This window comes from Syngnathus typhle, linkage group LG9, assembly GCF_033458585.1.
Source record: "Syngnathus typhle isolate RoL2023-S1 ecotype Sweden linkage group LG9, RoL_Styp_1.0, whole genome shotgun sequence".
NCBI lineage: Eukaryota > Metazoa > Chordata > Actinopteri > Syngnathiformes > Syngnathidae > Syngnathus > Syngnathus typhle.
In genome coordinates this window covers 2,397,426-2,425,104 of record NC_083746.1, presented here as the reverse complement: position 1 = coordinate 2,425,104, position 27,679 = coordinate 2,397,426, and the positions used below count along the sequence as shown (strand labels likewise).

General features: G+C 41.9%; 2 protein-coding genes across 2 annotated transcripts in view; one reads left to right on the top strand and one right to left on the bottom strand.

Moving 5' to 3' along the window:
- Nucleotides 1–6,286, top strand: part of tmtops2b (teleost multiple tissue opsin 2b) — a 16,523-nt gene extending 10,237 nt beyond the window's left edge. Inside the window, exon 4 of the mRNA XM_061286956.1 lies at nucleotides 5,729–6,286. Within this exon, the coding sequence (XP_061142940.1) occupies nucleotides 5,729–5,941 (213 nt within the window). The 3' untranslated portion in view covers nucleotides 5,942–6,286. The remainder of the gene's footprint in view (nucleotides 1–5,728) is intronic.
- st6gal2a (ST6 beta-galactosamide alpha-2,6-sialyltranferase 2a) lies at nucleotides 5–27,679 on the bottom strand. Its single transcript, XM_061286955.1, has 6 exons — nucleotides 27,482–27,679; nucleotides 14,651–15,692; nucleotides 10,761–10,858; nucleotides 9,858–9,959; nucleotides 9,160–9,334; nucleotides 5–3,732 (listed from the first exon to the last, which is right to left on the bottom strand). Exons 2-6 carry the CDS (start codon nucleotides 15,606–15,608, stop codon nucleotides 3,485–3,487), a joined length of 1,581 nt encoding a protein of 526 aa, XP_061142939.1. The 5' UTR covers nucleotides 15,609–15,692; nucleotides 27,482–27,679; the 3' UTR covers nucleotides 5–3,484.

The following is a 27,679-nucleotide window of genomic DNA, read 5'->3' as shown; positions in this document are numbered from 1 at the left end:
CGACTTTTTGGACATGAAGAATGTTTATTTACATGGTTAGAAAAGGAACAGTTGAAATCATACAAATTGCAAATATCGATTCAAGTGTAAGAAGAAGAAAATGTGCAAACCAGTCAACAAGAACACCCTGTAAGGCTGTCAGGGGTGAAAGTGGTGTTGCTTCATTTCTTCTGCATCAAAAAAGATGTCGTCACAGGCAGTGAGGTGCACAGTCCCTCAAATTTCACCACAGGTCATATAAAACGTTAACTCGCTGAGATGTGATTTGAAAAAAAAAAAACAAGAAAATATTGGCACAATCGTATGAGCTTTGGATGAAATAATTGCATTCGATGAGTGCTACCAGGGACTTATTCCGAGCTACCCTGCAGCCAGGCTTAATTGGCCTCTCCACGAGCATGCAAATACCCCCCCCCCCTTCCCCGAAGCAGAAGAACCAACAGATAAATACATCTCATAGCCTCTCACGACAAGTATGACATTAGTGGTTTCTATTTGGAGCACAGTACAAAGCACATCGTTTCAAGACTTTTAGTCCCTCATCCTGGTTTGCATGCCGTGCGCTTCCATGGAAACGTATGTACAGTATACTCAATGGTTGTTGCACCTTCAGTGTCACAGACACAAGAAATCCCCAGCAGCAGCAATAGCAGTGGCATTTGTTTCACCTTTACTAATTTACCTGGAAAAATCTTAATTTTCAAAGATATTACAAAACACTTCTGATTTAAAAAAAAAATAAAAAAAAGTTTGAGCTTTTATTTCCACTCTTTCTTACATGATTTTTTTTTAATTAGTTGCTTCGGAGTCTGAAGAGTCTCAGATAAGTTATTTCTAAATAGTTTGTTGTTGTTATCAAAGCGTTGCCCGAATAACACTCATTGCCTTATTAAAACCACAAGTCTCTATACGAATTAAATTTCCATTTCCTTTCCAGAACTCGAGGTCTATGTGGAATATTACTTTGGCCTTCTTTAGACAGTAATCAGCATACAATCAATCAAAAAACAAATTACAACCACAAATTAATCCATTCATCCGTTATTATGGTAAAGATTCACTTTTGTGTGTGTGTGTCAATGTGTTGTAGTACCTGATTCAAGTATCCATAAAACAGGTCCCTAAAAGAAATATCGCAATATACAGTACCACAGCACAAGATTTGATCCATACAGACCAGCCGTACTGTAAAGTAGTCAAAAGAACAGCCATCAAATATTTTACTATTTTTACAGCGCTCATACTTTCTTTTCTCATATAGTGGCCTGGGGATGTGCACATATATGATCATATCCAAATTTGAATGAGTCGTAGGCGTGCTGAAGACAAATTGCCAGGCAAGATTTCATCAATAAATAAATAAATAATACGTCAGATATTATTTTTGCTAGCAAACAAAAGGAGTATTCTAGAAAACAAACTGAGAAACAAGGCAGGTTGGCTGGAGCTTGCTCCCCAGGACATAATCATGGATGCACACAACGCCGAAGTGAGAGCAAAAGTGCAACGCTAATCGTGAGGCGTTGCTAACACCAACTCACCCGGAAAATTGGTTACAGCAACCGAGTGAGATCAAGCCAGAAACATTTCCATTTGTCAAATTCGAATATATTAATCGGAGACAAATGTACTGCTGTTTTGGTTACCAATAAGCAAACTGAAATGATTACAGTAGCCAGGCCACTATTTGAGGAAATTGAGTATTTTATACAGCCAGCAGTGAGAAGCCCCGGATTTATTTATTTCCAGAGCCATCATCTTCCATTTAATATAAAACTCACTTTACTTTTGATACCAAACAAGGATCATTTCATAACAATAGCACACGTTATCCGTCTTAAAAAAAAATCTTATTGTGAAATGTAATATTGCCCAATGGAGACCTAACCGGTAGAAAAACATAATAAATCTGCTCAGGCAAAGACGGGAGCGAAGCTTCCGATTTTATCGGGTAACATTCCTCGCTGATGATAGCTCGTACTAAGCAATAATAGAAGATTTGTGTGCAGAAATAAAGAAGCTTGCAATAGCTCAATGGCAACGGAATATAAACTTGTGAGCAAGATCAAGATCATCTTTTGGACGCATTCAGATTAATTCAAAAGAGATTGGGGAAATATTGCTCAAATTTGCTCCGATTGTCCGTATGTGTGTGTATTTCGCTTTACCATCCTTACGTTCACAGATTTCTTGATTTACCGCCCTACTTTTCGAACCAACTGGCCTATCTATCTCTCTGGCCTAATCTAGGATAAGATTAACAATTTGATACTTTTGCTTAACGGATTAACAACCACTCAGGGAGAGCCGTACAGTGATCCCTCGCCACTTTGCACGTCACCTTTCGCGAATGTGCTACTTTTGCGTGTTTGTAAGTGATGGGAGAACAGCGTTGTGCGTCACTGCCGACGTGACAGGTACATTGCTATTTCAATTTCGAAGTAATGCATTTTCTACTTTGCCGATTTTTCGCTGGTGGTTCTGGAACACATCTCCTGCGATAAACGAGGGATCACTGTACATAGTTACTTTTCCAAGTTGACTTTTCAGAGCTTCTCGCAACACATTACCTCCACTAAACATAGAATATGCGGACTCCCACTCTTCTTGGGTCCCAGCTGATCCCGTTTCACTTTGTCTCCCTCCGATTCAAACAGGAATTATGCCCCCAACCTATTCAGCAGTCAATATTTAGAATGAAACAAGTGTAAGACGTACATAAACATAAGAATGCACGGAAATGTATCCGGAATCGACTATATTTTCCTACCCACTAACCTACTCCAATTCTTTTTGCTTTTCGTCACTACTTTGACACCTATCCACCACATCAAGAAAACTTGGGAGGCACCTGCACGTTCTGGATGTACTAAGTGTAGATAAGCTAGTGGGGAAAATCGGCAAGGCTTTTAACATTGTGCATTCGGTTGCTTCATCAGGCAAATGGAGCATTGAAGGGGAGTGAACGCTTCCCCAAAGCCGAATAACAACAAAGACATCTCGAATGATTTCAGATGAGTAGAAAACGTGTCGGAGCACTCCCATCAGAGCGTTCAAGTGAATAACCGCACGGACTATTAAAAAAAAGAGTTTTTACACCAATGAGAACATTGTTGAAAATTCCCTAAAAACGCTTTAAAATCTGTGGCTACGCTAAGTCATCTCCACAGCTAAGGTGGCTCAGCTAACGCAGAAAGATATGTCTTTTTCAGAGCTGTCACAAGGTTCCCCGGCAGCGTATATTCATTCTCAAAGAAGATCTTGATGAGAACAAGCTCTCCTCAAATCTTCTGTTGATTCCCCTACCAGCCTAAAAGGCTATGGCTTGTTTTGGTCAATCTAATCCAAATCTGTAAGATCTAGCCCCGTTCCCGACTTTCCATCGTAGCCTCGTCTCCAGCGGCTTTATTGCACCTCACCCGAAGTGGGCCCGGAAAAGATCAAAGTTACATAACATGGCCTCAGTGAGTCAGCTCGCATACGTTCAGATGTCGCAGTGGAAGGTACGAAAGCCGGGGAGTGTGACCCGTCCCTTCCTACGCAGGTCACTCGCTGTACCCGTGTTGATGCGCAGGATGAGACTCTTCTCGAACAATAGTGGGTGGTAGGCGCCCAGAGTGCAGGCCGTGTCGAATTGTCGCTCGTAGTAATGACACAGGTCGGTCTTCCTCATGGAAGGGATGTACTCGTACACGTGGACCTGTTCACACAGCGCCATCATCACGAGGATCCCTGCGGGAAAAGAAATCAGGATTCAAATTTGCACAGCGTTGGTTCATGTCAAAGAAAATAAATGCAATGTAAAGTTGACACTGGAGAGAAAATCAATCCATTCTATGGATGTGTCCTCATTTTTGATCCGCAAAAAGATTTCCGCTTCAAGCTACCGGTGATTGGGAAATATTCCAAAACGTTGTCTCAGGAATTTTCATATGACAAGAGGGGCTAACAGCTAACTTGCTAGATGCTTAAAAATAATAATGCCTTCAATGATTTGGTTTCTACAGTGAGTAAGAGGGATTGACACACTTCGGAATAAAATACAACCACATCCAACCAGTCCATGGAGGTCAGGAACAAGACTCACATCAGATAATTGTGTTCCATCACCTCCACTACAACGTAGACCTGCTTTTAGCTGGTCTAATCTATTTTTTTTCTGCCAAATTCCCAAACACGTTAAACTAAACCTGGCACAGTTTTTATGCTGAGCCTGAGTGTGAAATTAGCGCCCTATGAACGTCTTCTTTCTCTTTATAATACAAATTTATTGTGATCATAAAAATCCTTAGTTTGTTGGTCGTTGGAAATAGCAAACAAAAGTGATAATAGATGATTTGAAGTCACGTATATTTAAAATGATTATCGATTGCTGGGCAAGCTCCAAATTAGAGCAACAGGGTGCGCCCGGCATGTCAATCTGATTAGCGGATCAATTCTGGTGCAACTGCATTTGCTACATGCTGTTTGATTGATTCCGAGTCCAATTTTTCAATTTTCTTCCCACAAGAAACATGTTGTACTTCTGGGATGTCCTCATGGATAGATGCCCTCAGTCACAACAGAAATCTGATTAAGGAACACATCAAAACTTTCCATTTGGATGTGCAGCTTTGTCCATGGTGGTCTGAAGTTAAAACAGATACAAATGTGTTTTGCGTAAGATTCGGAGGGAAGGACGGGTGGGCCAAAATAGTGTGCATAGTTAACAAAGCCTTCTTTGAATGACGGAATACATAAAACATTGAAGCCCGGGCGGGCTCGGCATGCTACCGTCCATGCTGTGTTATCTGCCTCGCACAAACACCGCCAGCCTGAGCCGTGGATTTCTAGCGATCATTTTGTTTTGCAGGATTATTATTCGGCTCACAAGTTCCCGTGCTCTTTATTGCCATTCTGAATCTGACGCTCATTTCTTTCTCGCAAGATGACTCATAGGAAGAAGGGCCGGGCCATTATGTTGAATGTGATGATATGGAAGCTCATCGACTAATCGGGCGCACCATAAATCTACCGAAATGCAAAATTGCTGCATGTTTTATGCATTGTGTGAGGAATGGATGCATTTACCGTCGCGTGCACTGGATTGATCGCACCTGAGGAGTTTGATCGGTCTTTAAATAGCGTCTTTTAAATACGGGTGTTCTCCACCACCACTTTTATACCCGTTGCTAACATCAGTAGCCTCCACACCTTGGTACCAGGGCAATAAAATATAATAAAACTGTCATTTCATCCCCCTAACCACTGGAGCTCAAAGTCAAACGCTAAACATCAGAACTGCGAGCTGCCGAGCAATTGTTCAACCCGAGAGAATTTTCCATGTCATCCTCACTGCAGATGTTCTCCCATTTAGTTTATGTTGTGAAACAAGATGATAAAAGGAACACATGTAGTGGTGGGTTTCGCACAGTACATGTGTCAAATGGGATAAGCCGTAATTGGCTTTATGTGCAGGAATAAACGCTGCTCGTTGGTATCCAGGAAACCCTCCGCGAGACCTCTCAGATGTTTCCAAATCAGGCATTGGAGCAAACCACTCAGACAGACTGAGGCCACTCCGTGACATGCAACAGGTCATTAGGAGGCCATTTTCCCTCCTCCCACTGCAATGAAAGTGTTTTAAAGCAATGATTTATGCTCCATCAACCCGCCACAGCTGCTGCTTGTGAGAACAGGGTCACTCCACTTACACTGACATTAACCCACTTCCCATCTGCCATGTTAGTTCTACGGATGCTTCCTGACCCTGTTCCACTGCGACCGCTGGTCGGCAAAGAGCGGCAACACCTCCATGCCGTCCAAGACCACCGTCATTCAGCTCCACCGACGGATCTCCAGCAACGCCGTGGCCTGCGCCGCCCACGTCTCCAGCGAAACGCTCAAAACCAGCCCTGCGCCAGCCGTCAAGTTGACCACGCCCCCCGAAGTTGTGACCTGAAATCGACAGGCTCGAAGAAGCACAAGCGGACGTGACGAGAAGTGGGAATGCTTCAGTTGGTTGCGCTTATCGGAAACAAGTGGACTGCCGAGGAATATGGACCAACGGGTATTGGAGGGTTATTGTTGTTTACATGTGATTTTTATGTGTGTACAGAAAAAAAAAAAAACTGTGTTTCATGACTTATGCATTTTTCCAATTGTGCTTAATGTGCTAAATATTCACAATATGATTTGATGTTCAGTATGTGGACACGAGTGTTATTCCCAAAGAGACACATAAAAAAAAAAAACACAAACACACTAATCCTCAACAGTACTTCAGGAGTCACACTTTATCCAAGAAGAGACTGAGGGTCATGGCAGCAAAGTGGAGACTGTGGAGTGTAGTACAAAGGCGTCCAGAGGCTACAGTGACGTCGGCCGAGCGCTACGTGACCATCTGCCGCCCGCTGCGGTACGACCTCACAGTGATGGTCGAGCGAATTCAACTTGGTGCGCTGGTTCTGCTCTCTTCTGGTGAGCAGCGCGTTCATGAGGGAGGACCTGGCGCTAACATTAGCATGTGCATGATTTGTTTGGGAGATGAATCAGTATGACCAATGAGAGAACCAGACGTCACCGTATGTACCGTGTTGGAATCCATTACCTTGCCTGGAAATCTTCTACTCGTTAATATCTGTATGGATGTCATGTACTAAACATTACTCTCCAATCCCCTTAAGTTCTATTCAGTGAGTTGTTTTGCTACAAATCAAAAAATAAATCCCAATTTTTTAGAAACAAGACTATCACAACAGGTCAGGTACTCTTCAAACCAGAAGTAGTTTTGCCCTTTAACACTCGGCCTCCCACAATCCTGCATCTCCGAGAATGACCATAGCAGTCCCTGCTCCAACATTGTTTGCATCACATTTTTATGAAAAAGATCGAAGATTAAATTGCTGGAATATGTAAAAACGCACAAGACATTTATCTTTGTCTCATTTTTCATGTCACAAAAATCCTACCATTCTATACACGGATTAGATTCTTCCACCTTTTTTGTGGAACTGTGGAACCGGTTCGTGTGTATTACTCTCAATCATACAGAATACACAACTGCCGTGATGCTGACAAACTATCATATCATATTAATTCTCGTGAAAATTTGATGAAAGCGGTAAACGTCTCATTCAGTGCCTTCCGTCACCATCTCCCTTCATTTCCTTGTCAGGAACAACAGCGAGACATTGGACATGTTTATTCCCATGACTGTATTGAGACGTAATAAACATAAAACTGTCACAATGAGAGAAATAAACGGAAAGTCCCTGTCGAGCCAACTGGAACAAGAACAAAAACTTGTTCTCGTGTGTGGCGTCATCAAATAAAACGCCGTTATAATTTGAGTCTAATGAAACATGATTCTTTTCAATCAAATTACTTTTTTTCTTTTCAAACCGATGAGTCAGTTCTTCTAAAATGACGCATTAAGAGTTTCCGTCTATTCATTTAATCCACTCTAACGTTTGAAAAGAGCAGCGTGGATGTTGATGAATGCTCAATTTGAGGAGAGCATTAATTATTTTTTTTTTTCTGTCCAAGCTAAATCAAATCCAAATGACGCTAAACAGACAACAAAGAGGCCCTCGCTGCTGCAAGCGTGACAGTTGTCACAATCGATGGCTTGAGAATTACGATTAATCATGCAAACAAGCTGGTTTAAAAGCGCGTATTTAATTAGAATGTAGCGCTGATTAGGATATTTTTGGTCAAACAAAAGAAACATTTTCGTGAACCCCCGTGCATTATTACACTTCTTTGATTGCTCACACAAGGACATTCTCTGCAGGGTGTCCATGCTCTCCCTGATGCGAAATGCATTGACATTATATATAATTGCAGCTTCATCCGCATCCTGTTTGACCATTGCAAAGATTGGTGCGAAATCTGAACTTGAAAACACATATTGCACCCAGACAGCCATTCAGGATCCATAATGGACTTACAACTATAACAATGGGCGCTCTGTAGGTGTGAATGCTAGCTATTAGGCTATCGCAGAGTGAGCAACACTGTTCAGAAGATCACTGGCTGCCCTCTTCCCTCTCTGGAGGACATGGCCAACATCCACTACCTCAGCAGAACGACGCACCCCGGACATTTTTCTTTGAAATAGCGCCTTCATTACAACTCATTTCCGTCCGACCGAGCATTACGGGACGCATTATTGTGACAGCGCTGTCGCTGCAAATGAGGAAATATTCCCAAGTTTGAGCGGAACGCTGTAGAGGTGGCAAAAGCCGCATAGACTCAAGTACCGCTTTTTCCTCCGAGACATAAGCGCGCTGAACAACAGCATAAAACAAATCAACCGAAAATAATCACTGCCGACGCACCTGTTACCTGCTTTCGTTTCCGCAATGTCAGGCACTTCTGCAATTAAGATTTTTTTTCTTTAATTTATTTTGTTTAAGATGAATGAAATTGGACACTCAAGGATTTAGTCATCAATAGATATTATTATTAATAGTAAGATTTTGTTTCATTTGTAGCCCAAGTAAAAATGTCTTTTCACACCTTCACTAAAAAAAAAAAAAAAAAAAACTCATGTCTGGGGGCTTCTACCATGTTTCTATGCTCTCTGTATTCAACATCCCTGAGACAAGTTGCTGCCATGTTAAATGAAATGGTCTGGACTTCTGTCAGGGTGCTTTTACAGTTGAGGAGTGAAAATTGCATTGCTTAGTACGACAGCCACAAACATGTCACTTTGAGACAAAAAAATTGCAGCAATTTCACACTTACGGTGACATCTGTATTAAAATCTGCTTTTTGCAATATAAGGCGAAAATGAGCGGAAACTGTCCTACTGATTCCTACGATGCAGGAGCGCTTGTGAGATTAGTCGACAGTCCGACTGGGCTCAGATGTCAGATTGAACACAGAGTGCTCACATTATTATGGAAATTGAAAGATAAGAAAACAGAGGAATCAACAATATGAAACATTTGCAGCTGGAGACATAAACATCACCCAACCTGCCAAATGCGGGTGACGTGTAACACAGCTTCTTCCATTTGCCAGAAAAAAATGGATGAATTTCACTTCATTTTGTTTTCCTGTTTGCTTATCTAGTCACAAATTTTCAAAAAGTTTATCTGTTGCTGTGGCTCCCCTAATCATTCAAATTAGTATTCTATTTGAACTACATGTGCAGTGATGAGATGTGCTCACCCAGGAAGCCTGATGAGGGAGGGTTGGGCTGAATGTTTGCCTGACTGTTGCCTTGAATCACATCCCAGAGGCCCCAAATATATCTGGGATGGAGGATGTAGAAGGGCTGGTCGGGGTGCAACTTGCGGTGTTCCGCATACGGTCCAAACAGGTCATAGTCTGGACTGGTGTACCACTGACAAAAAAGTAGGGGAGTAAAAAAAAAACCACAGCATCAGACCACAGAAAGGTACACATTACAATGCTCCAACCTAAAGTACTTTTAGACAACTGAGAAAACAAAAATGTTCTGCACTGCTTTCAGCACAACACATAAGCAATACAAACATTATTACTGTAATTTTCGGACTATAAGTCGCGTTTTCTTTCATAGTTTGGGTGGGGGGGCGACTTATATACATATATATGTTTTTTTTTCACTTTTATGGGCATTTTATGGCTGGTGCGACTTATACTCCGGTGCGACTTATAGTCCGAAAATTACGGTACATATCCACTCCAAATTTGTGTCACATGGACTTGGGATACAACAATCACCATCAATACAGTGGAGCCTCGGTTTTCGAACGTCACGGTTCGCGAACAAATCGGTATTTGAACAAAAAAATTTGAGATTTTTTTTGCTTCGGATGTCTCCTGCACCGACCGGTTGGTGCTTCTTTCCTTCGCCTCCTGCATCGCTGTATAGGCCAACCAACCTTGCTCAAGTTGAGACTGTACGGCGCCGGGTCCCAGGCCAGCAAGGTTACATTTTTGTAAAGAGAACTAGTCTGGAAGTGAAACCTTGGAGTTGCCATAACCTGTAGAAGACAGAACACAGATACTTGATAATGCCATTATGTTTTTTCATTGTGATGAACATGTTTTATTTGAACCAAATATGGATGCTTCACTCCAATATAACACTTTTTAAAGCAACAACTTGTCCTTCCTGACATTTTTAACACCCAATTATTCTTTTCCTAATTATCGTAAAGATATTTTGAAACTTGCATCACTTGTTCCTTAAGTGTCTTGTCACGCATCTCGTTCTAAGACACTGTAAAATAAACTCAGAGATTTGCTTAGAAATTACATCATGTCTGCAGAAGACCCTACTTAGTTACGCCAAGGTAACAGGCCAGATCGGGGTCGACTTTTCCGCGCTCTTTGTGACACTCTTTGTGACGTCAGGCACGTTCTTGTGTTAGCCTGTTCTCGTAGCGACCAAAAGAATTACTTTGATGTACCGTTTCTCAGAAGTCACCGGCATTTCTAGGAAAAAAAAGATTGCTAGTACGCAAACATTCAAGTATACATTGGTGCGGCATTTGAACAGTGGAGAGAAGTGAACTTGGACGAATTGGACTTTCTACTCCAAAGGTAAGAAGTGATGATCTTCTCATATGTGTCGTGTTGTTTTCACTTATCAGCTGCCTGCCTAGCTGGATTTGGTAGCAGATGTAAATGTTTCTTCCCTGTATCTGGAGGCAAGGCCATATTTCTGCAACCAAATGGTGTCTATTTATAGGAATAATTCACGATGTGTTCCACCACAGGATATCAACGTCTTCTAGTATGTTAGCACCTGTCAACCTCATTATTATCATTTGTGTTCTCACCATTGAGTTGATGATGCGCATGGTGGTCTTGCTGCCCACGTCTTTCTCGTAGCCCTCGGTGGGGGCCGCGTTGAACCTAATCACAGCATCGTGAGCATCTGAAATCATACATACCATGACGTTAAGTGTTAATTGTTTTTGACCCAGTAGATTGCCTAATATTGGATTTAGGTGGGCTGAGGACATGGTTACTATTTGAGAGAGTTTGGTTGTGTGCTGAAGTTGAAGTACATTAAATGTTAACAGTTTGAAAAAAAAAAAAGGTGGATTGGCTTTATGATGTCAATTCCCAGCCGCTGCCTAGATAAAAATGAGTGGGGTGGTTGGGTCATCATAAAAACTCAAAGCAAGGTGTGCTGCAATAAATCACATTGACATCAGATAAAGTGGAAAAACATCATGACATTTTGCAGAGGCAAATGGGATAATCATGCCACACTACTGCCCTCTAGCGGTCAGTCTTGGTAACTGAGGTAGGTATTATTGATTACACTTGACTTGAATTACCGGCAGATGCCCAAAAATGGCACTATAGAGGGAAAAAAAATATTTTCTTGACAAGCTTCAACCAACTTTGCGTTCATTTGCAGGACCAACTAGTTAAACCATTACCATATTGTTTAGTGCAAGTACAATACAAATGTTATTTCTACATGCAAATAAAGGTGCAAATTTTGCATGTTACGTATGAAAGCTTATTTCACTGTGTATAGAAACTTTTTTTTCATTTAAAGGCCTTGCCAAAAACATGAAATAAATATGTATGCACATAAATATCAGAATATAAAATACATAATAATATTAATAACAATAATAAATAAATATTAATAGTAATAATAAATACTACACCAATATAAAAATATACAGCTATAAAAACTAAAAAAGAACGTCTTCCAAAAGTATTTGCGTGTTTAAATTGCTTGTATCTAAAGCTGCTGTTCGCTGTGGTGACCAGACGGGGGCAGTAATGCATCATGAATCGTTCAGAGGAACAGATTCATCATCCTCACAAGTAACGCAATAAAGTATTTTTAACGTTTACATTTCAAGACTATATAATTTGTCAACACGAGTCCACACCATTGCAAACAACAAGCATATAATGATGAGCACATAGTCAAATGAAAAAGGGTCAATCTATATCTACATCTGTATGTGTGTGTGTGACACTATAACTTCCTGTGTTGTGCTGGTGACCTTTTTTATGACGAGGAAAAATGTTGATATTAAAATGAACAAGTGCACAGATCCACTGCAAAAACTCCCAGCTGGACATTGATGTTGTAGACTTTTTTTTTATACATTTGCTTTGTGTTCATTGCTAATTATTCTCTTTCCTCAAAGTGCGGGGAATGGTTATTTGCAGAGAATATATGCGCTAAGGCATTTACTGGAAGGCATTGACAGTATTCTTTTAGCGAATAGTGAACAAAGCTTAAAAAGGTTTCAAGCTCTTTAATGCTATTCCCAAAAATGGACTATCAAACGAAACATAAAACAGACAATTACAACTGTATTTCACATAACTTGGTGTGAGACATTGCCAGCTGAATGCTAGCAAACAATGCAAATCACCACAGGCAGGCAAACAAATAGCATCAGCTATTTGAACACCAATGGTGGAGCAACACATATAGATAGATAGCGATAGATTGATAGTTACCGTGCAGCATTTATTCATGAAAGTGAATGGAACCCGCAAGAATATTTTGGGCATCAAATAAGAGTGGAGGCATAATATTGAATCAGAATGAAAGCTTGTGGAGGTTAAATGATTCAAGTGGATGATGCACACGGTGCAATCAATTGAGAATTGGCATTTAATACAGAGGAGACCTAGTTGAAGTGCAATGTTTAATTATTCAAGTGGGCAATGCACAAAGGAATTAATCGAGGAGTTTGCGCTATATAAGGAATTAATCGGGGTGCTTCAGAGTTTCAGAACAATAAAACAGATTATGTCATAAGCACTGTGAATGCATGCTGTGTTTCACATCACGCAACTGTCGCCTCTTTCAAAGACTTTTTTTTTTCTATGCACAGCTGCCACAATAAATATCAGGCAGAGGGGGCATGCTGTTGATATTAAAAGAAATGTTTGATGCATTCAGGAATCAAATTTAAAGACATTCAATGTGATATAAAGACACCTGATGGATGCCAGAACAGGAGCTGTTGAGGGTGGGATAACACACGCCAACCTTTTATTTCCCTAGTGAGCCATCTGTCAGGGATTTCACACTTTTTCTCCAGCCTGCCAAGCTCCTCCATCTACCAACTAGAGTGCGCACAGATTGGAAAGGTGTGCAAACTGCTAACTGCGGGCCTTGCTTGACATATCTGACGACTGCAAATGAAAATGTGATCATATTCAACGTAAAAGGTGGAACATATGCAGCCTTATTTCTAAATGTATGTATTCCTGGGCGGCACCGTGTGCACTGGTTAGCACATCCACCTCACAGTTCAGAGGTGCAGGGTTCGATCCCTTCCTCTGTGGAGGTTGCGTGTTTTCCCACCGCCGCTTTCCTTCCACATTCCAAAAACACGCTTAGTCAGCCAGTACCAATCCAAATAGTCCAAACAGGTATGCTAGGCCACTCCAAATTGCCCCTAGGTGTGAGTGCGTGTAGATGGTTGTTGCTCTCCGTGTACCCTGCGATTGGCTGGCAACCAATTCAGGGTGTCACCCGCCTACCCAAAGACTATTGGGCCCCGCCTACTGCCCCAGAACGGCTGGGATAGGCTCCAGCACGCCCGCGACCCTCATGAAGAAAAGCAGTTCAGAAGATGGATGGATGAATATTTCTTTCAATATATATTGAAAGAGAAACAAATATTTTTTTTTATGTATTAATTCCATAGTGAGTGAGTGAGTGAGTGAGTGAGTGAGTGAGTGAGTGAGTGAGTGAGTGAGTGAGTGAGTGAGTGAGTGAGTGAGTGAGTGAGTGAGTGAGTGAGTGAGTGAGTGAGTGAGTGAGTGAGTGAGTGAGTGAGTGAGTGAGTGAGTGAGTGAGTGAGTGAATAGAATTGCATAAATGGCATGCTTTGTCCTCCTCCCTAAATTTTAATGTAACTACGTACCGTATTTTCCGGACTATAAGGCGCACCTTCCATCCATCCATTCATTAATGCGGCCTAAAAAGAAAATTCTGGGAAATCCATCAAGTCATGGATAGTGGCTCAGTTCCCATCCTGTGCAATTAGCAGCGCAATTAAACGCATTTCACAGTTTGTGCATCAGCATCATACCGAAAGCTTCTTATAATCTTTCCAAATCATCTAGCTGACTTTGGTACCCAAAATATTCATCTGTGCTTACTTTCACAAACGCGTCAGCAAGTCACCTCCGTGGCTTCCTGTTAGCGAGCGACCGCAGCGACAGACACGAACGACAACTTTGGTTTCCTCTTCTGTATACATCCTCACCTTACATTTTCTCACAGCACTCGAACAACAATCTATGCATGCAGCTTTAAAAGTGCTGAGTTCAAAATCGGAGCGACCCAGGAAATGGAGTCAATTTGACCCAATTTTGGGTGGTTTTGCTAAACCCAGGGTTGATTTTTAGCAAAAGGATCCAAAATTGGGTCAAATTGTCACATTTCTGGATCATTTCTTTCCAGCAAATCCACTTTTAGCATTCACATGGAATATTTACAGGTATTATATGATGATTCGTTCTTAAAATATCTCACGGTGACCCTGAACGTGACACAATTTCAACTATTCTGCTGACAGCTTTGTTTTTCTCTTCAAATCCTCGGACAGTTTCATCATGAACTCGATTAATAGACGTTATCACTATAAACTATGAGCATTCAAATCCGAGAATATTTTTTTGTTCATATTCAAGCAATGATTCAGGAAGGAACCACAAGACCACTCACCAATTTCTTTGCCCAGTCCCGATCGTAAAATGGCACCGGCAGAAGCCACCACGGCACATGTCTTGATGGGACTCCCGCCTTGAGACATCTGTTCCAGCTGGAGGGTCGGCACTAGATGGGCCCATCCCAGTGAGAAGAAAGGCTTCTCTGATCCGTCGACCGTGCTCAGCCGGGCCTTGGCCTTCAGATGACACAGCAGCTCCTTGGCACTTTGAGAGGGTCGGCGGAGCCCCTTGTAGGCCACGCGGTGTTTGTTGCTGTTCAGGTAGTCATTCCGGGCTCGCTGCAGCTTCGGCTCCAGCATCTCAATGGACAAGCGCCCTTGCCACAGGCGCTTCAACAGTGACACTGACTTGGAGGTCTCCTCCAGGTTAGAGAAAGCGTCAGTGGTTTTCCTGACACGTTCAGTCCTTATTCTGTTGCTCTTGATTTCATCTGCATTTTCTCTCTCATATTCATCCTCCTCGTCTTCCTCTCCTCCATGAGGTTGGGCTCTATTCACGTGGTTTTCATATTCCGTAGTTTGGGAAGTCATTTCATGACTTTGAAACGCCGGGTCTGAGTGAGAGCCTACATTCTCCGTGCCAAAGGAAGACCAGGCCGCCAGAGTCTGGGGGTCCATGTAGTTTTGGTTACTCAGCTCCTGGCTGCCATTGTTGCTGGAGGTCACAGAGTTGTTGTGAGGCTCAGGTTCCAGCGCATCTCCCGGTATGGTCGGGCTGGAGACTGTGTTCTGATGGGAGGCCTGGATAGAGGCCAGGCGGCGGGTGTCGGGGTGCTGGGAGAGGAGGGAGCCGGCAGAGGTCGGCAACTTCTTAACTCGTGCGTCAAGGAAGTACGAGAAAAGGGCGAGAAAGATGAGCATCCAGGCCAGCATTCCCACCAACACAAGCCGTCTCCACTGCCTCATGCTGGACTTTATTACCAAGGGGAGCTCACCGACAACAAACAAAGCCATGCAGCTGGAGCAGGAGGGGAGTGTGGGTGGGCGAGAGGGGCTGGAAGGGGAGGACAGGGGTCAGCCAAGACGTCACTGCAGGGCCTGGAGGAGAAATAAAGATCATAAGGAACGGCTGAGCTGGTATGTCTAAATTGTGACTTAAATCGAAAGACAACAAACCTACCCTTTGTTCCTAATAAAAGTCAAATAAAAAGTCGAATATGTCCTGATGTTATAGAGTTTGGAAAACAGGTCTTTTTTTTTTAAATCTTTTGAAAAAATTCACAAATAGGTTGCTCCTCATTATAAGTCACCCACCCAAACTATGAAAAAAAACGCGACTTATAGTCCGAAAAAAATTTGCTTTATATTAAAAATAATTCAGCACTACTTGTATCTCAAGGCAAACTGTTTTTTTTTTTTTTTTAAATCCCTGGAGAGGAAATATAGAATTTATGACTGACATTTTCACTATAGAACGATTTATTCCAATGTGATTTGTTTGTAATTGTAAAAAAAAAAATTAAATTGTGTTTGTATTAGAGGCTCTACTGTACACAGTAAATAAAGTGAGTGACGCTTTGAATACACATTAAGGCACCACAACCTCCTTAGCCAAACTTAATTAGAAAAAGATGCTCTCTTAATGTGAGACAGGCTTTTCTCTGGGGACAAATGGGGGTCTTGTCAGAAGGAAACCTCTCGTGGTAATTACAGCTTCCCGTCAGTCCTGCCAGGACTTGCAGAGTGCGGCAGAAAGGCAACCCAGGCACCGCTCACATAAACCGGCCGACCCCCTTTAACCCTTTACATCCACATCCGTGCACACACACACACCCTCCGGAGGCCAAAGCTCAAGCGTTGACCTCAGTCGAGCTCCAGGAAAACAGCAAGGAACAACTAGGCCAAAGAATATTGCGACTGCATGGAGACACACATAGCGAAAGTGACATGCTTTGTGAAAGCCTCGGGGCTACATCAGGTGGGAGCCGTGATTCATATGTTGCGAATGTAGCAGTTCCAACACGTCGACGGGAGGTCAAACGTTTCCCAATGGAGAAATAGGACTTTCTAACACTGACTCGGTTTTACAAAAAAAACAAGGGCGCAGCTGGCAAAATGTTTTCAACAAACCAAATGTGGATGTGGTTCCCCTAACCAGGCAGAATTCAGGTTGAGTCGGTGAGCGTGAAACAACACAAGCGTAGTGATGGAGAAGTAAGAGCAGAGGACGATGGTTGGCGAGGCTCTCCGCAGAGCAACACATGGCAATGAGATGCGGAATGAAAGTCCCAAAATGACAGGTTAGCCTCTTTGAGAAGAAGATTAACCTATTTATGGCATTTTACTTTTAATTCATAAGTCGTACTAATGCTTGATGGGATGGGATGGGATGGGATGGGATGGGATGGATGGATGGATGGATGGATGGATGGATGGATGGATGGATGGATGGATGGATGGATGGAGGGAGGGAGGGAGGGAGGGAGGGAGGGAGGGAGGGATGGATGGATGGATGGATGGATGGATGGATGGATGGATGGATGGATGGATGGATGGATGGATGGATGGATGGATGGATGGATGGATGGATGGATGGATGGATGGATGGATGGATGGATGGATGGATGGATGGATGGATGGATGGATGGATGGATGGATGGATGGATGGACAACTTCCTTGAATGTTGAACCATAAACAGATGGTTAACTGGTCTCACTTTAGCACAGTTGAGCTGACCTTGCAACAAATAATGTTTTCCTTGTGACTACTTGCATATATAGAGTATCAATTTATTGGTCTCTTTGGAGGGATAACAGTGTCTAAAGTTTCAGAACATTTACTGAAAATCTTTCCTAAAAGGGTTTTTGAGTGAGTTAGTGAGCTGGTCTGCCACCTCATCCCTTGTGCTCAACATGTTCCTCTATTTAGTCTGGCAGTGAGGTCATATGTCAATTACCCCTATGTGGTGTTTAAATGTATCTCGTCTTTTTTTAACTACAAATGTTTTCCCCTTCTACCACTCTAAGCGTCATCTTGCTATCCATCCATCCATCCATGCATTAATTTTCTTCACTGCTTATCCTATGCAGCGCTACCATGGCAACGGAGCCTCTCCCATGCGGTTACAGCCGAACATACATGTTGGGAGGATGTCGGACTTCCCAGAAGGAAATTCAGGATTTAAACGTGGAAAGAAGCGATTCCATCACAGTTCTTGATGTCTCAATACAAGGCAGGATCCCTAAGGAAGTGGTCTTTGCTGATGGACTTTCCATGCACGCTCATGAATAGACAGGCAGGTCTCAGAGCAGAAGAAAACCACAAAAGAAAAAACGTCTTCTTTGCAGAGGAAACTTTTCCATTACTTGTTCCGGCAATCTTCTGTGTAATCATCCCTCCCAATAGACAGACAAGAGCATTGACGTCAGAACAGACCATCTTGTCTGGACCTACCACCAGATGATTGCAGGCTTGCGTAATCATCAAAATGGCACTTATACCTGTAGCGGAGAGTGTAAAAATGCTAGGCGTATTTTTGCCGATGGCCTCCACATCCGAATGGAGAGAGAGAGAGTGGACAAAAAACATTTCTATTAATCGTCACAATTTGGAAGAAGTTTTAGTTTCCAAATTTGTTGGGGCTCGGTCATGGCTTTTACGCACGCCCGGTCCTATTCTATGGATCTCTCTTCCACCTCCGTGGCTGGAAGTCCACGCCGCCACACGCCTGGAAGTTTGTTTTGTTAAATAATGAGCCGTTTACCTAACCCACGTCTTTCCTTGTACTTTGTTAACGCTACAATATAGTAGGACGATCGATGGATTTATTGATTTGGAGGGACACAGATGTTTTTATAAACGTGTTATTTATGTAATCGCTTTTTTTTTGGGGGGCATTTTATGGCTAACGCGACCTATATTCCGGAGCGACTTTTAGTCCGAAAATTACGGTATATATAGAAAAAAAATGATGTATCAAAAAAATAAGAAACTATCTCACTTACACAAATAATGATTGTCTATGTGCCCAAATAAATGACAAAAGCCACTAGCGTCATACACAGTCATTAACGTAACCGTTATAAAGGACAAACAGTCATAAAGGACCAAAGCCACGAACACAGGCCTGGCCAACTCTCATAAAACTAGGCATGGCTCTTTGCCTAATTTCATGCGGCTTTTATTGAAGTTCATATCAACATTTGTGTTTGTGGGGTGTTTTTTTGTGCTTTGCTTGAGTTTAATCTGGTATTTTTTGTCAAACGCACATGAGGTAAAATTCCACAAAGCAGGAGGGGCAAACCCATTCGAGTAAACAATGAGTGTCAATTTTGCTCTCAAAATGGCAGGGGAAAAAAATCCATAGCTTTGAAAAGTCAGGCAGATAAACAGGTACAGTTTTTCCCCCAAAATTACAAAGCACTCGGAGACTGTCGCGCTTGCGTCGTATCAACTGGCTTGGAACATTGCACGGACTAAAAAGCCATACATTGACTCAATGACAGTCCGTCAAAGTTCAATATGCTATTATGTGAAAATTCTAAGCGTGTTCATCCTAAACGGAAAAGTTCATTTCCAACACTGTAGATAGGCTGTGGGAGTCCTTTAAATGATAAATAAACCAGAAGAAGTTTAAACAAACTCCGCATTGACTGCTTTAGCTTCAAGTGCTAATCAAGAAGCCTCGTTCAAATCAACACGTATTCGGTTGCTGCCGCAAACGACGGCAATGCCGTAAACACGAATGAATATTGAAGTAAAAATGAGACGAGCACAGTTCACTTGTAAAAAATTCAAATCTACCCTCGAGTAGAACAAGATGGAGTCGCTTGTGCTTGCCGCGCACTTTGAATGGCAATCTGAAAAGGCTGACAAAACAGCCTCAATCCTCAAATCCCACATCAGCGTATTTACACAAATGCTCTCTTGTATCCGAAACAGACAATATGTGATAGCATCTGTTGATACAATCAGAGATTAGATTATAATCTAAACCATGATGGCTGAATGAAAATGAATGGTTAGGTAGCGCTTTTGCATGCTGGGAGCCAATCAACATCTCAGACAGCCTTACAATCCATATAAAACAAGTGAAGGTTAGCTGCAATACATTATGAAAAGCATCCGAGATGACAAATCCAGGTCCAGGACGAAGAGTAATTCTGTCTGCTTCTACAAATGGAACGTACTGTACTTTTTTTTGCAGAACCACTTAAGCGCGTCCGCATTCAGTTGACGAAAACACTGACCGATGGCCTTGTTCTTCATTAAGTATGGATGGACTCAAAGTGGAGCTTTTTGCCCACATCTCCGAGAATAATATTCGCCTCTGAGCAGTTGAAGCGGGCGACAAACAAGTAGTACATCACCACGAGGCCACGTGAATGAAGGTGTGGGGTGTTTTTTTTCCCTGGAGACGTCAGAGTGTGTGTGCGTGTGTGTACACAACATTGTTACAATAGAGCCAATAAAGACTAGCCAAACAAATGAGATGATTAAAAGTGCAAAATTTCAGTTCAACATGAAAGATGAGCAAACATTGTCTCTTCTATCTGCTTATTTGAGGTCAGTGAACTAGTATGTATTCATAAAACAAGAAGTGCACATTTCCAAACGATCATGCCGGCCTTAATAAAACGATATCGAGTGGAGTATGACTTCTCTTCCCACCCGGATGGAATTTGAATCAGCACACTAAAACACGCCGACCAACATCGACGCTTGCTTACTTTTCAAAGCTCAGGATTCACTCCGGTCGCTCTAACGCCTTGCCACGATATCCACGTCTTTTGATGACGACTCATTGGTGGTTTTCGTGGAAATGTGGCCTAAGTCAAGGTCAAAGTCTGCTTTATTGTCAATTTCTTTACATGCAAAGACACACAAAGAAATCGAAATGACGTTCCCACTATCCCACGGTGACAAGACAGTACACAATATACATACATTGATGATGTTGCACTTTTGACAACAAATTTGTTGAGCATGAACAGAACCAGAGCCGCAACCAAGTAGTGAATCAATCATCGATTGGACACAATTGAATCGAAGCTAGCGATACCAAATATTTTTGCTCTCGAGTAACGTAAGAAAGTTGCACTTAGTATTCTTACAGAAGCTATTGAAAAGGTCGGTCAGAAAAGGTGACCCGAATTCTCTGTCACACTTAGGGCAAATGGTGAGATGATGATAATCCTGTTTGCCACTGGAACCTGGCTCCATTTTCACACTTTGCTTCTCATTTCACCCACCACTGCATAAATGTATGCAAAGTCAAGGAAGGCTCTTGAACAGAATGTCATCTGGGGGCCATACTCAATTAATGGTGGGAAACATGATGCAACAATCCAATTTATTACACTAAATATTATTGTTGCTTCATGTTTTGGAGCCTTTTTTGATGGCCCTGTAGACTGTATACTCGCTTCTTCCGCACCTCCATTGATCCAAACTAATCATCCCAAATGTGCTGACGGGTAAAAAAAAAAACAAGATCTATTTTCTTTGGACTGTGGAAGGATTAAACACGTAATACACGGTCCACCAAGGTCAGACCGGGGAGCACTAACTCTATTACAAAGTGATCCCTCTGAGGCAGATTAAGCCCGCTTTCCTCCTACAGCACCGATTACACCAACAATGCTACGCAAAAATACATTTCTGCAAACACGTGCCATTAAACCCATTAATCCCACTCTTAAGAGGCCAACTACACCCATTAACGACCTGGAGTGGCGGAGTGTTGCAGGGGAGGTAAGAATTTGTAGAATTCCCATCTGGTTGACCGTCCCAGAAGTATTTGGACAAATGATGTTTTTGAGGTTACAATGGGATTCATCTTTGATTTAAAAGTTTATATTTAGCATTTAGGAACCGCAGCCGTTTTACTTAAGTGTACCTTCATTTGAAAAGGCTCAGCGGTAGCTATGAAATTTTTATTGGTCAGTAGTAGTCCATTCAAATGGTTTCCCCACTGTGGGATAAAGTTCTATCTAATCTAACCTGATCTACACACTCATAAATGAAAATGATTGGTAACATTTAACAACAGGAAGACCAGTATTACGCACGTATACACATTAATTCTATGAAGTTGCAGTTTGCGTTTCTATCATTGTAGTTACTCGAGAATCCCAGACTAACAATTGACAAATTATTTTTCAATGGTCCAAATACTAGACAAGATAGGATATAATTGAAGAAAACCACCCACTATACTTTATATTTGTAGTCATCTTGTTCATATGGAGTATTAATATAAGAATACACTATATTTTTAATGCATGTTCGGATAAATACAATAATTCCACATAAAGTGGAATTGCACTACCAGAAAAGTTAAAGATTAAAATAAGAATAAATTAAATACAAATTTTATAAAAGTTTTTTTATTAGATGTATTAAGTGTGTTTTATTATTGTTATTGTTGTATTCATAAGAAGGGTTGATATTGGTGTTTGCGACTGCAGTAATCATGTTTAATCATTTTTAATCTAAATGAAATCATTCTCCATTTTATCTTTTTTATTTCAACTTCATACGCAACAAATGACTTCATAATCACCAAATAATAATCCACAGACTTTTTTGTTTTGGTTTGCGTCAAGTTAGTACAAAGTAGACAAGCTCTTACCAGTCGTCCGTGGGTTATTTGCCCTTTTCCTGTGCAGCGTCTCTGATTTTAGCGTCGCCTTAGTCCTTGGTGTGCGGACATTTGAATGAGGAAGTGTCTATGTCACTGATTATCTTGCAAACAGACACTTGTGTGCGCGTGAACTGGGAAGGAAGGGATGGAGACACGCTCGCAACCCATCATGAGCACTGGACTATCCCATGGTTACATCATTTATGTAAAGTTTCACCATCTCTGCCATGTGATTGCTCCACTAACTTGTAACATCCTTGTTTATGTTCTGTGGAGCTACATTATTTGTTTGTGTTCAGACAGCCTCATTTTTTCCTGCAATTGTGTCGTTGTTGTTCTTTTTTTACTCCATTTTCATTTTAAATATACAAGAAATGATTATGACCTGGGATTGCCAGGAACCAGTAGGTTAGGCTCAGCCGCATAAATGGAACTTGCCCGTGCGGGACAGATAAAGCAATAGTTTATCTCGTGTTATATTATGATCATTCTGATGTGATATGGATTGAACGGTGATTGTTAATGATTAAATATGTGCCCAGTGTAACCTGCCTCCTCAAACCCTTGACCTTCATGAGGAAAAGCACGATAGACAATGAAAAGATTGGATTTCCTGTGCGCGAACCCACAAGCAGACATCATGTGGCAATCTCAAGGTCACCATGTTGATGCGCCCTATATATCGAATAAATAGAATATGTTCAATGTATTTGAGGAAATACGGAATTACGCAATAGGCAAGACCATACAAAAAGGTTCCTACGTTTTGGCAAATATTGCAAGAAATTCTGACAGTTTATGGTGCTCGTAAAAGGAGGCTAATTGGCCAGCTTTCACGTGGCAAAGTCGGATCCCACGGCTGTCCGGGAGTGAGATGCGCATCCGGGAGTGAGATGCACAGCTGGTCCTGGCACTTTTGAAGATCACATAATTGCTGCTCTGGTCCGTGAGAGAGCTTCTGAAATTCCACCTCCACCTTCCCACAGTGCCCTGCCCACTCGTCTCTGATGCTTCCGCACGGATGAGGCCTGGAAGTGATGAGAGGAGAAACTTCTCCTGTGGCTACGACCAGCATTCAAATTATATAGCAGCGTTTTTTTTTAGGATCCGAATGCTCAGTGGAGCTTTTTCATGTGGACACGCTAACTCGCTGGCACGATGAACATGTTCGGTGACGCCACCGCGGGAACGGCTAAAAGCGACGATGAGCATTCACATTCACTCATTTCCATTCACACTAATGGCCGAACTTTGGAAGCAAAACATTTTTTGATTCAATATCAACCGCATACTTATACATAAGCAGTTGTTGAGCGGAAAATCCGAGTCGTTTTCCATCATGACGCAGTGGTTGTCGTGAACTGTAGTTGGACTTTTCATGTCATCCCTTGTGTCTACCAATCGGCTCCTCCCTCAGTGTCTCGTCCAGGTATTCTTTGCCGTCTTCTCAGTTTGTTTTGATTTCATTCCCTGCATCCTCTCAGTGTGTGTTGGATCATTGCTCCTGTTGTGCTTCTATTTCTAGTTTGCTACTTCATGACTTAGTTTTGGGATTTCGATTTGTTTGATTCTACATTCCTTGTTTGCCTTGCCTTCCTGCTTGCCTGCACTTGGATCCTCAAGCCTCACAGATCCTAATTTCTTCTACAACTTGGATATGAACCGCTGTAATTGTCATTTTTTATAACGTACAACGGAAAAAGAACTTTTAATTTTGGGGACTGTATCCCTAACAAAGGTTGTTGGAACAGGAAATATTTTTTTGTCAGACAATCTCGTAAAACATGCTAATAATTTTAGATATACCCTGCAAAAAAGCAAGTTGAGGCATAAATACTACTACCGTAATTTTCGGACTATAAGTCGCGTTTTTTTTCATCGTTTGGGTGGGGGGCAGACTTATACTCAGGAGCGACTTATAGTCCGAAAATTACGGTACTACTACGAATAATAATAGTAGTAATAATAATAATAATAATAATAATAATAATAATAATAATAATAATAATAATAATAATAATAATAATAATAATAATAATAATAAATGAAAATAAAAAAGAATCAAATATCCAAGAATCATTTTTTGCCTAAAATAAACAAGCTATTACGTTTGAGTTTGACTCGTGCAAGAATGACCCCATCAAACATGTTTGCGTGAATGATGGTCATCTTTCATTGCATACATAAGTAGACTTCTCCCGGGCTTTCCGTGAGCCACCACAAATGAGGCCGCTCAATCTGTGTTATCAGGTCATCGCGAGTGCAATTATATATTTCAATAGTTACTACGAGGCCTTTGTGGCAGCCAGTCAGGCTTCAAAACGTGTTTTTCCAGCCACTTATTTACAGTGATATATGTTTAGCAGCATTGAATCATTGTATTGTTTTCATCCACAAGACTGGAGGGGAATGACCCAGTTTCAAATTTGAGTAATAAAAAATTCCACTCCAAGTTGACAGTTATATTTTTCAAACGGAATCCAAACTGCCAAACACATGAAGTCGACTGAATTTGGATTCAGGAAACATCACAGTGATTCACACGAGGGAATGGTGAACGCAAAGTTACAATAAGGCATGAAAGTCATTTTTCTCGTCGCGGCACACTTTGCGCACTATTGTCGTTTTTGTCACAATCAGCCCAACTTGGTGCTGATCGAACTTGCGGTGAGAAAAACAGCTTCAACACAAATTTCCAATTGAGAGCCACAATCATTCTGAAATTAATTCCACGCGTAATTCTCAACAACTCTACTCAACGTCCATCGTCAGTAATAAATGTTTTGCCGCATCTTTATCAACTCAAATCATGTGCTCAAATCGTACCGAATACAAACGAGTGTTAACGCAACTTGCATTCCCTCAGCATTGCGCAACACAACAAATGGGGCTCTGTTACTATGTTAACAAAAGAAATCCAGCAATACAACCTTTACTCGTGACTTGCATCATAAATTCAACCTGAAGATCACACAGATCATCACGCGTGACTTCAACTTTCCGGGTTATTCCTACTGCAGTTATTAATGTGGCGCTTTCGGAGATTGCATCATAGTTAAGAACAACATGCCTAAGCTACGTGTATATACATGTGCTTACAGTATACCTTGTGCAACCATTCTCGGGCTCACCTCTTCAACTGTGCTAGGAAGTGAGCTACAAAAGCTGGGGTACGGCACGGAGACTTCAACAAAAGCATCACTCAACTTTGGGGTCATACCTGTGGCCTCGACTTGGAAGAGCAGAGCGCTAACTGCTGAGCCAAAAGTCCGGGGCCACTGTCCCACCTCATTTCCTTATAACCATCCAATGAAAGGTACAAGTGAGGCTGGCATGATTGGCATCTGCTAAACATTTTCATATTCGGAACTTTTTTGGAGCGAGACATAGATGCTTCTGACTTGCCTTTTTTAAGCTCTCCAATGCAAGACAAGTTGTGCTTGCGTAAGCTCGGTGTGGTTGGACATTTCTTAGGGACGAGTTATGATACAAATTCAAACCAGGTTCACAAAGTGGAAATGCACTGCAATGCAGCAGTACATGCTTCCTCAACAACAAGACCGTTTGATCCGGATTTATCTTTTGACAGAGCAGTGATAGACACGCAGTTTCCTGTAGGTGACAGACGTGCAGGCACTTCAAAGACACACAAAAAAAGAAAAAAAAAACCACAATTGCTGTTCACACCGGTGCGTTCACACACAGGAAGTAAGATCAGAAAATTGACTTTTGCTTATAGATAAAAGCAGCTTAAAGGAACGGCTCTAATCCTTATTGGTGCTTGTCAGGGTAAGCAGGTACTAGTTTGTATGAACAATATCTATAATTGGGGTTCAAAACAGATATCAAATGGTTGCACATGCATGGTTAGAAGTGACGACAAAAATCACGAAAAATGCTAACCACATACTGCTACGTTGTTGCCTTTAGCCTCCCCTTAGCTAAGGTTCTACTAAATACAAGAGAGCCCTGTGAGATAGGGAAATTCAGAGTAGTTTCATATGGATGTCGAATTGGAAAAAAGGCGTCAATATTTTTAGAAAGAATTACAACAAGCAAAGGACACTGATTTTGTGGAATGGCCCACAAAAATAATACCGTGAAATCTGACAATTTACCCAGCAGCCTGTAAACAGTTTCAGATGAATTCATGCTGAGTCTTCTTGTCGGGAGCAAAAATATGTCCCCCCTTTTCATGATCAATTTCTAAACTTGAAGGTGCGCCTTATAGTCCGGTGTGCCTTATAGTCCGGAAAATACGGTAGTTTGCAATGAAATAACTGAGGTGTTTTTTCGCTCTGAAAAAAAGTGTGGCAAATAATAGAAGAGAGGAAAAAACACAGTTTCCTCTAAGAGGTTCCCCCTACTTTATTTGAAGCTATGCCTCAAGGTACAGTGACGTCTTGGACAAATAAAGGCCTCTCCCTAAACAGATGCCTTCATTAGCGCAGTTAATAAACAGACGTTAAACAAAATTGACCACTCAGCCAATTAGAATTGTGGTGCTTACTAAAACAGCAGTGCATTCCATAGCACTTAACCAGCCACTCAGACTAATTGAATGGATTTTGGGTTAATACATCTGTACAGGGGTTGAAAATAAATTGAATTTGGTGGCAAATGTTGGCCTTTCATTGCAGTAGCTCATCAAATAACACTCCCATTTGAACTCTGTCGCTAAACAAAACAGCAGCACATCCCAAAGCATCCCAAACCGGTTTTACCGGAGTAGCCATCATTTAGAAATAACTGTACACAAAAAGTAAAATACGGTACAGTTTGCCCTTTGATCACATTTTACTCAACCATATTCCCGCTTATATTGTTTTACTGTAAACAAGGTTTGTTGTGCCCAAGTTGTGTGCAGCAAAGTGTACACACAGGAAGCCCACACGAGGAGGAATTCAAAGGTGGTACTGGTGCATGGGGGGGGGGGCTTTTTCTTATGATCCAATACGCTGGAATTGACCCACCTTGCACGCTCGCGTGGTTGCATGCACGCGCCCCTCGCGTGGGAATGCAGTTTGGGGCGCGCGACCGGGACAAAGACCTCGTGCACAACGTGCAATTCATTCCAAATGTGTTGATGATATGTGTTGTGTGTGCGCGCGTGCGTGTGATTGATGTATGTGTGAGAATGCGTGCAGACAGATGCTCTTCACACACGCGCATGCAGCGCAATTGAATGGGGAAGAAGAGCCGACGGATGACAGACGAGAAATCACACGTAAAAATGCTTACCTAAAAAAACGCTGCGGGGGATGCTGCCACGGTCGCCCGGCGGTGCTCGTGCTGCTGGTGATCCGGTTCTGCTGACGCGGATACCTGCGAGCAGAGCCAAGGGTCAGCGTTGTCTGTCTGTCTGTCACATAGTTGCTGTTAGTAATGCTGTTGGACCGCTTTTCTTTTCTCTCTTTTTTTCCTCTCTCTTTTTTTTTG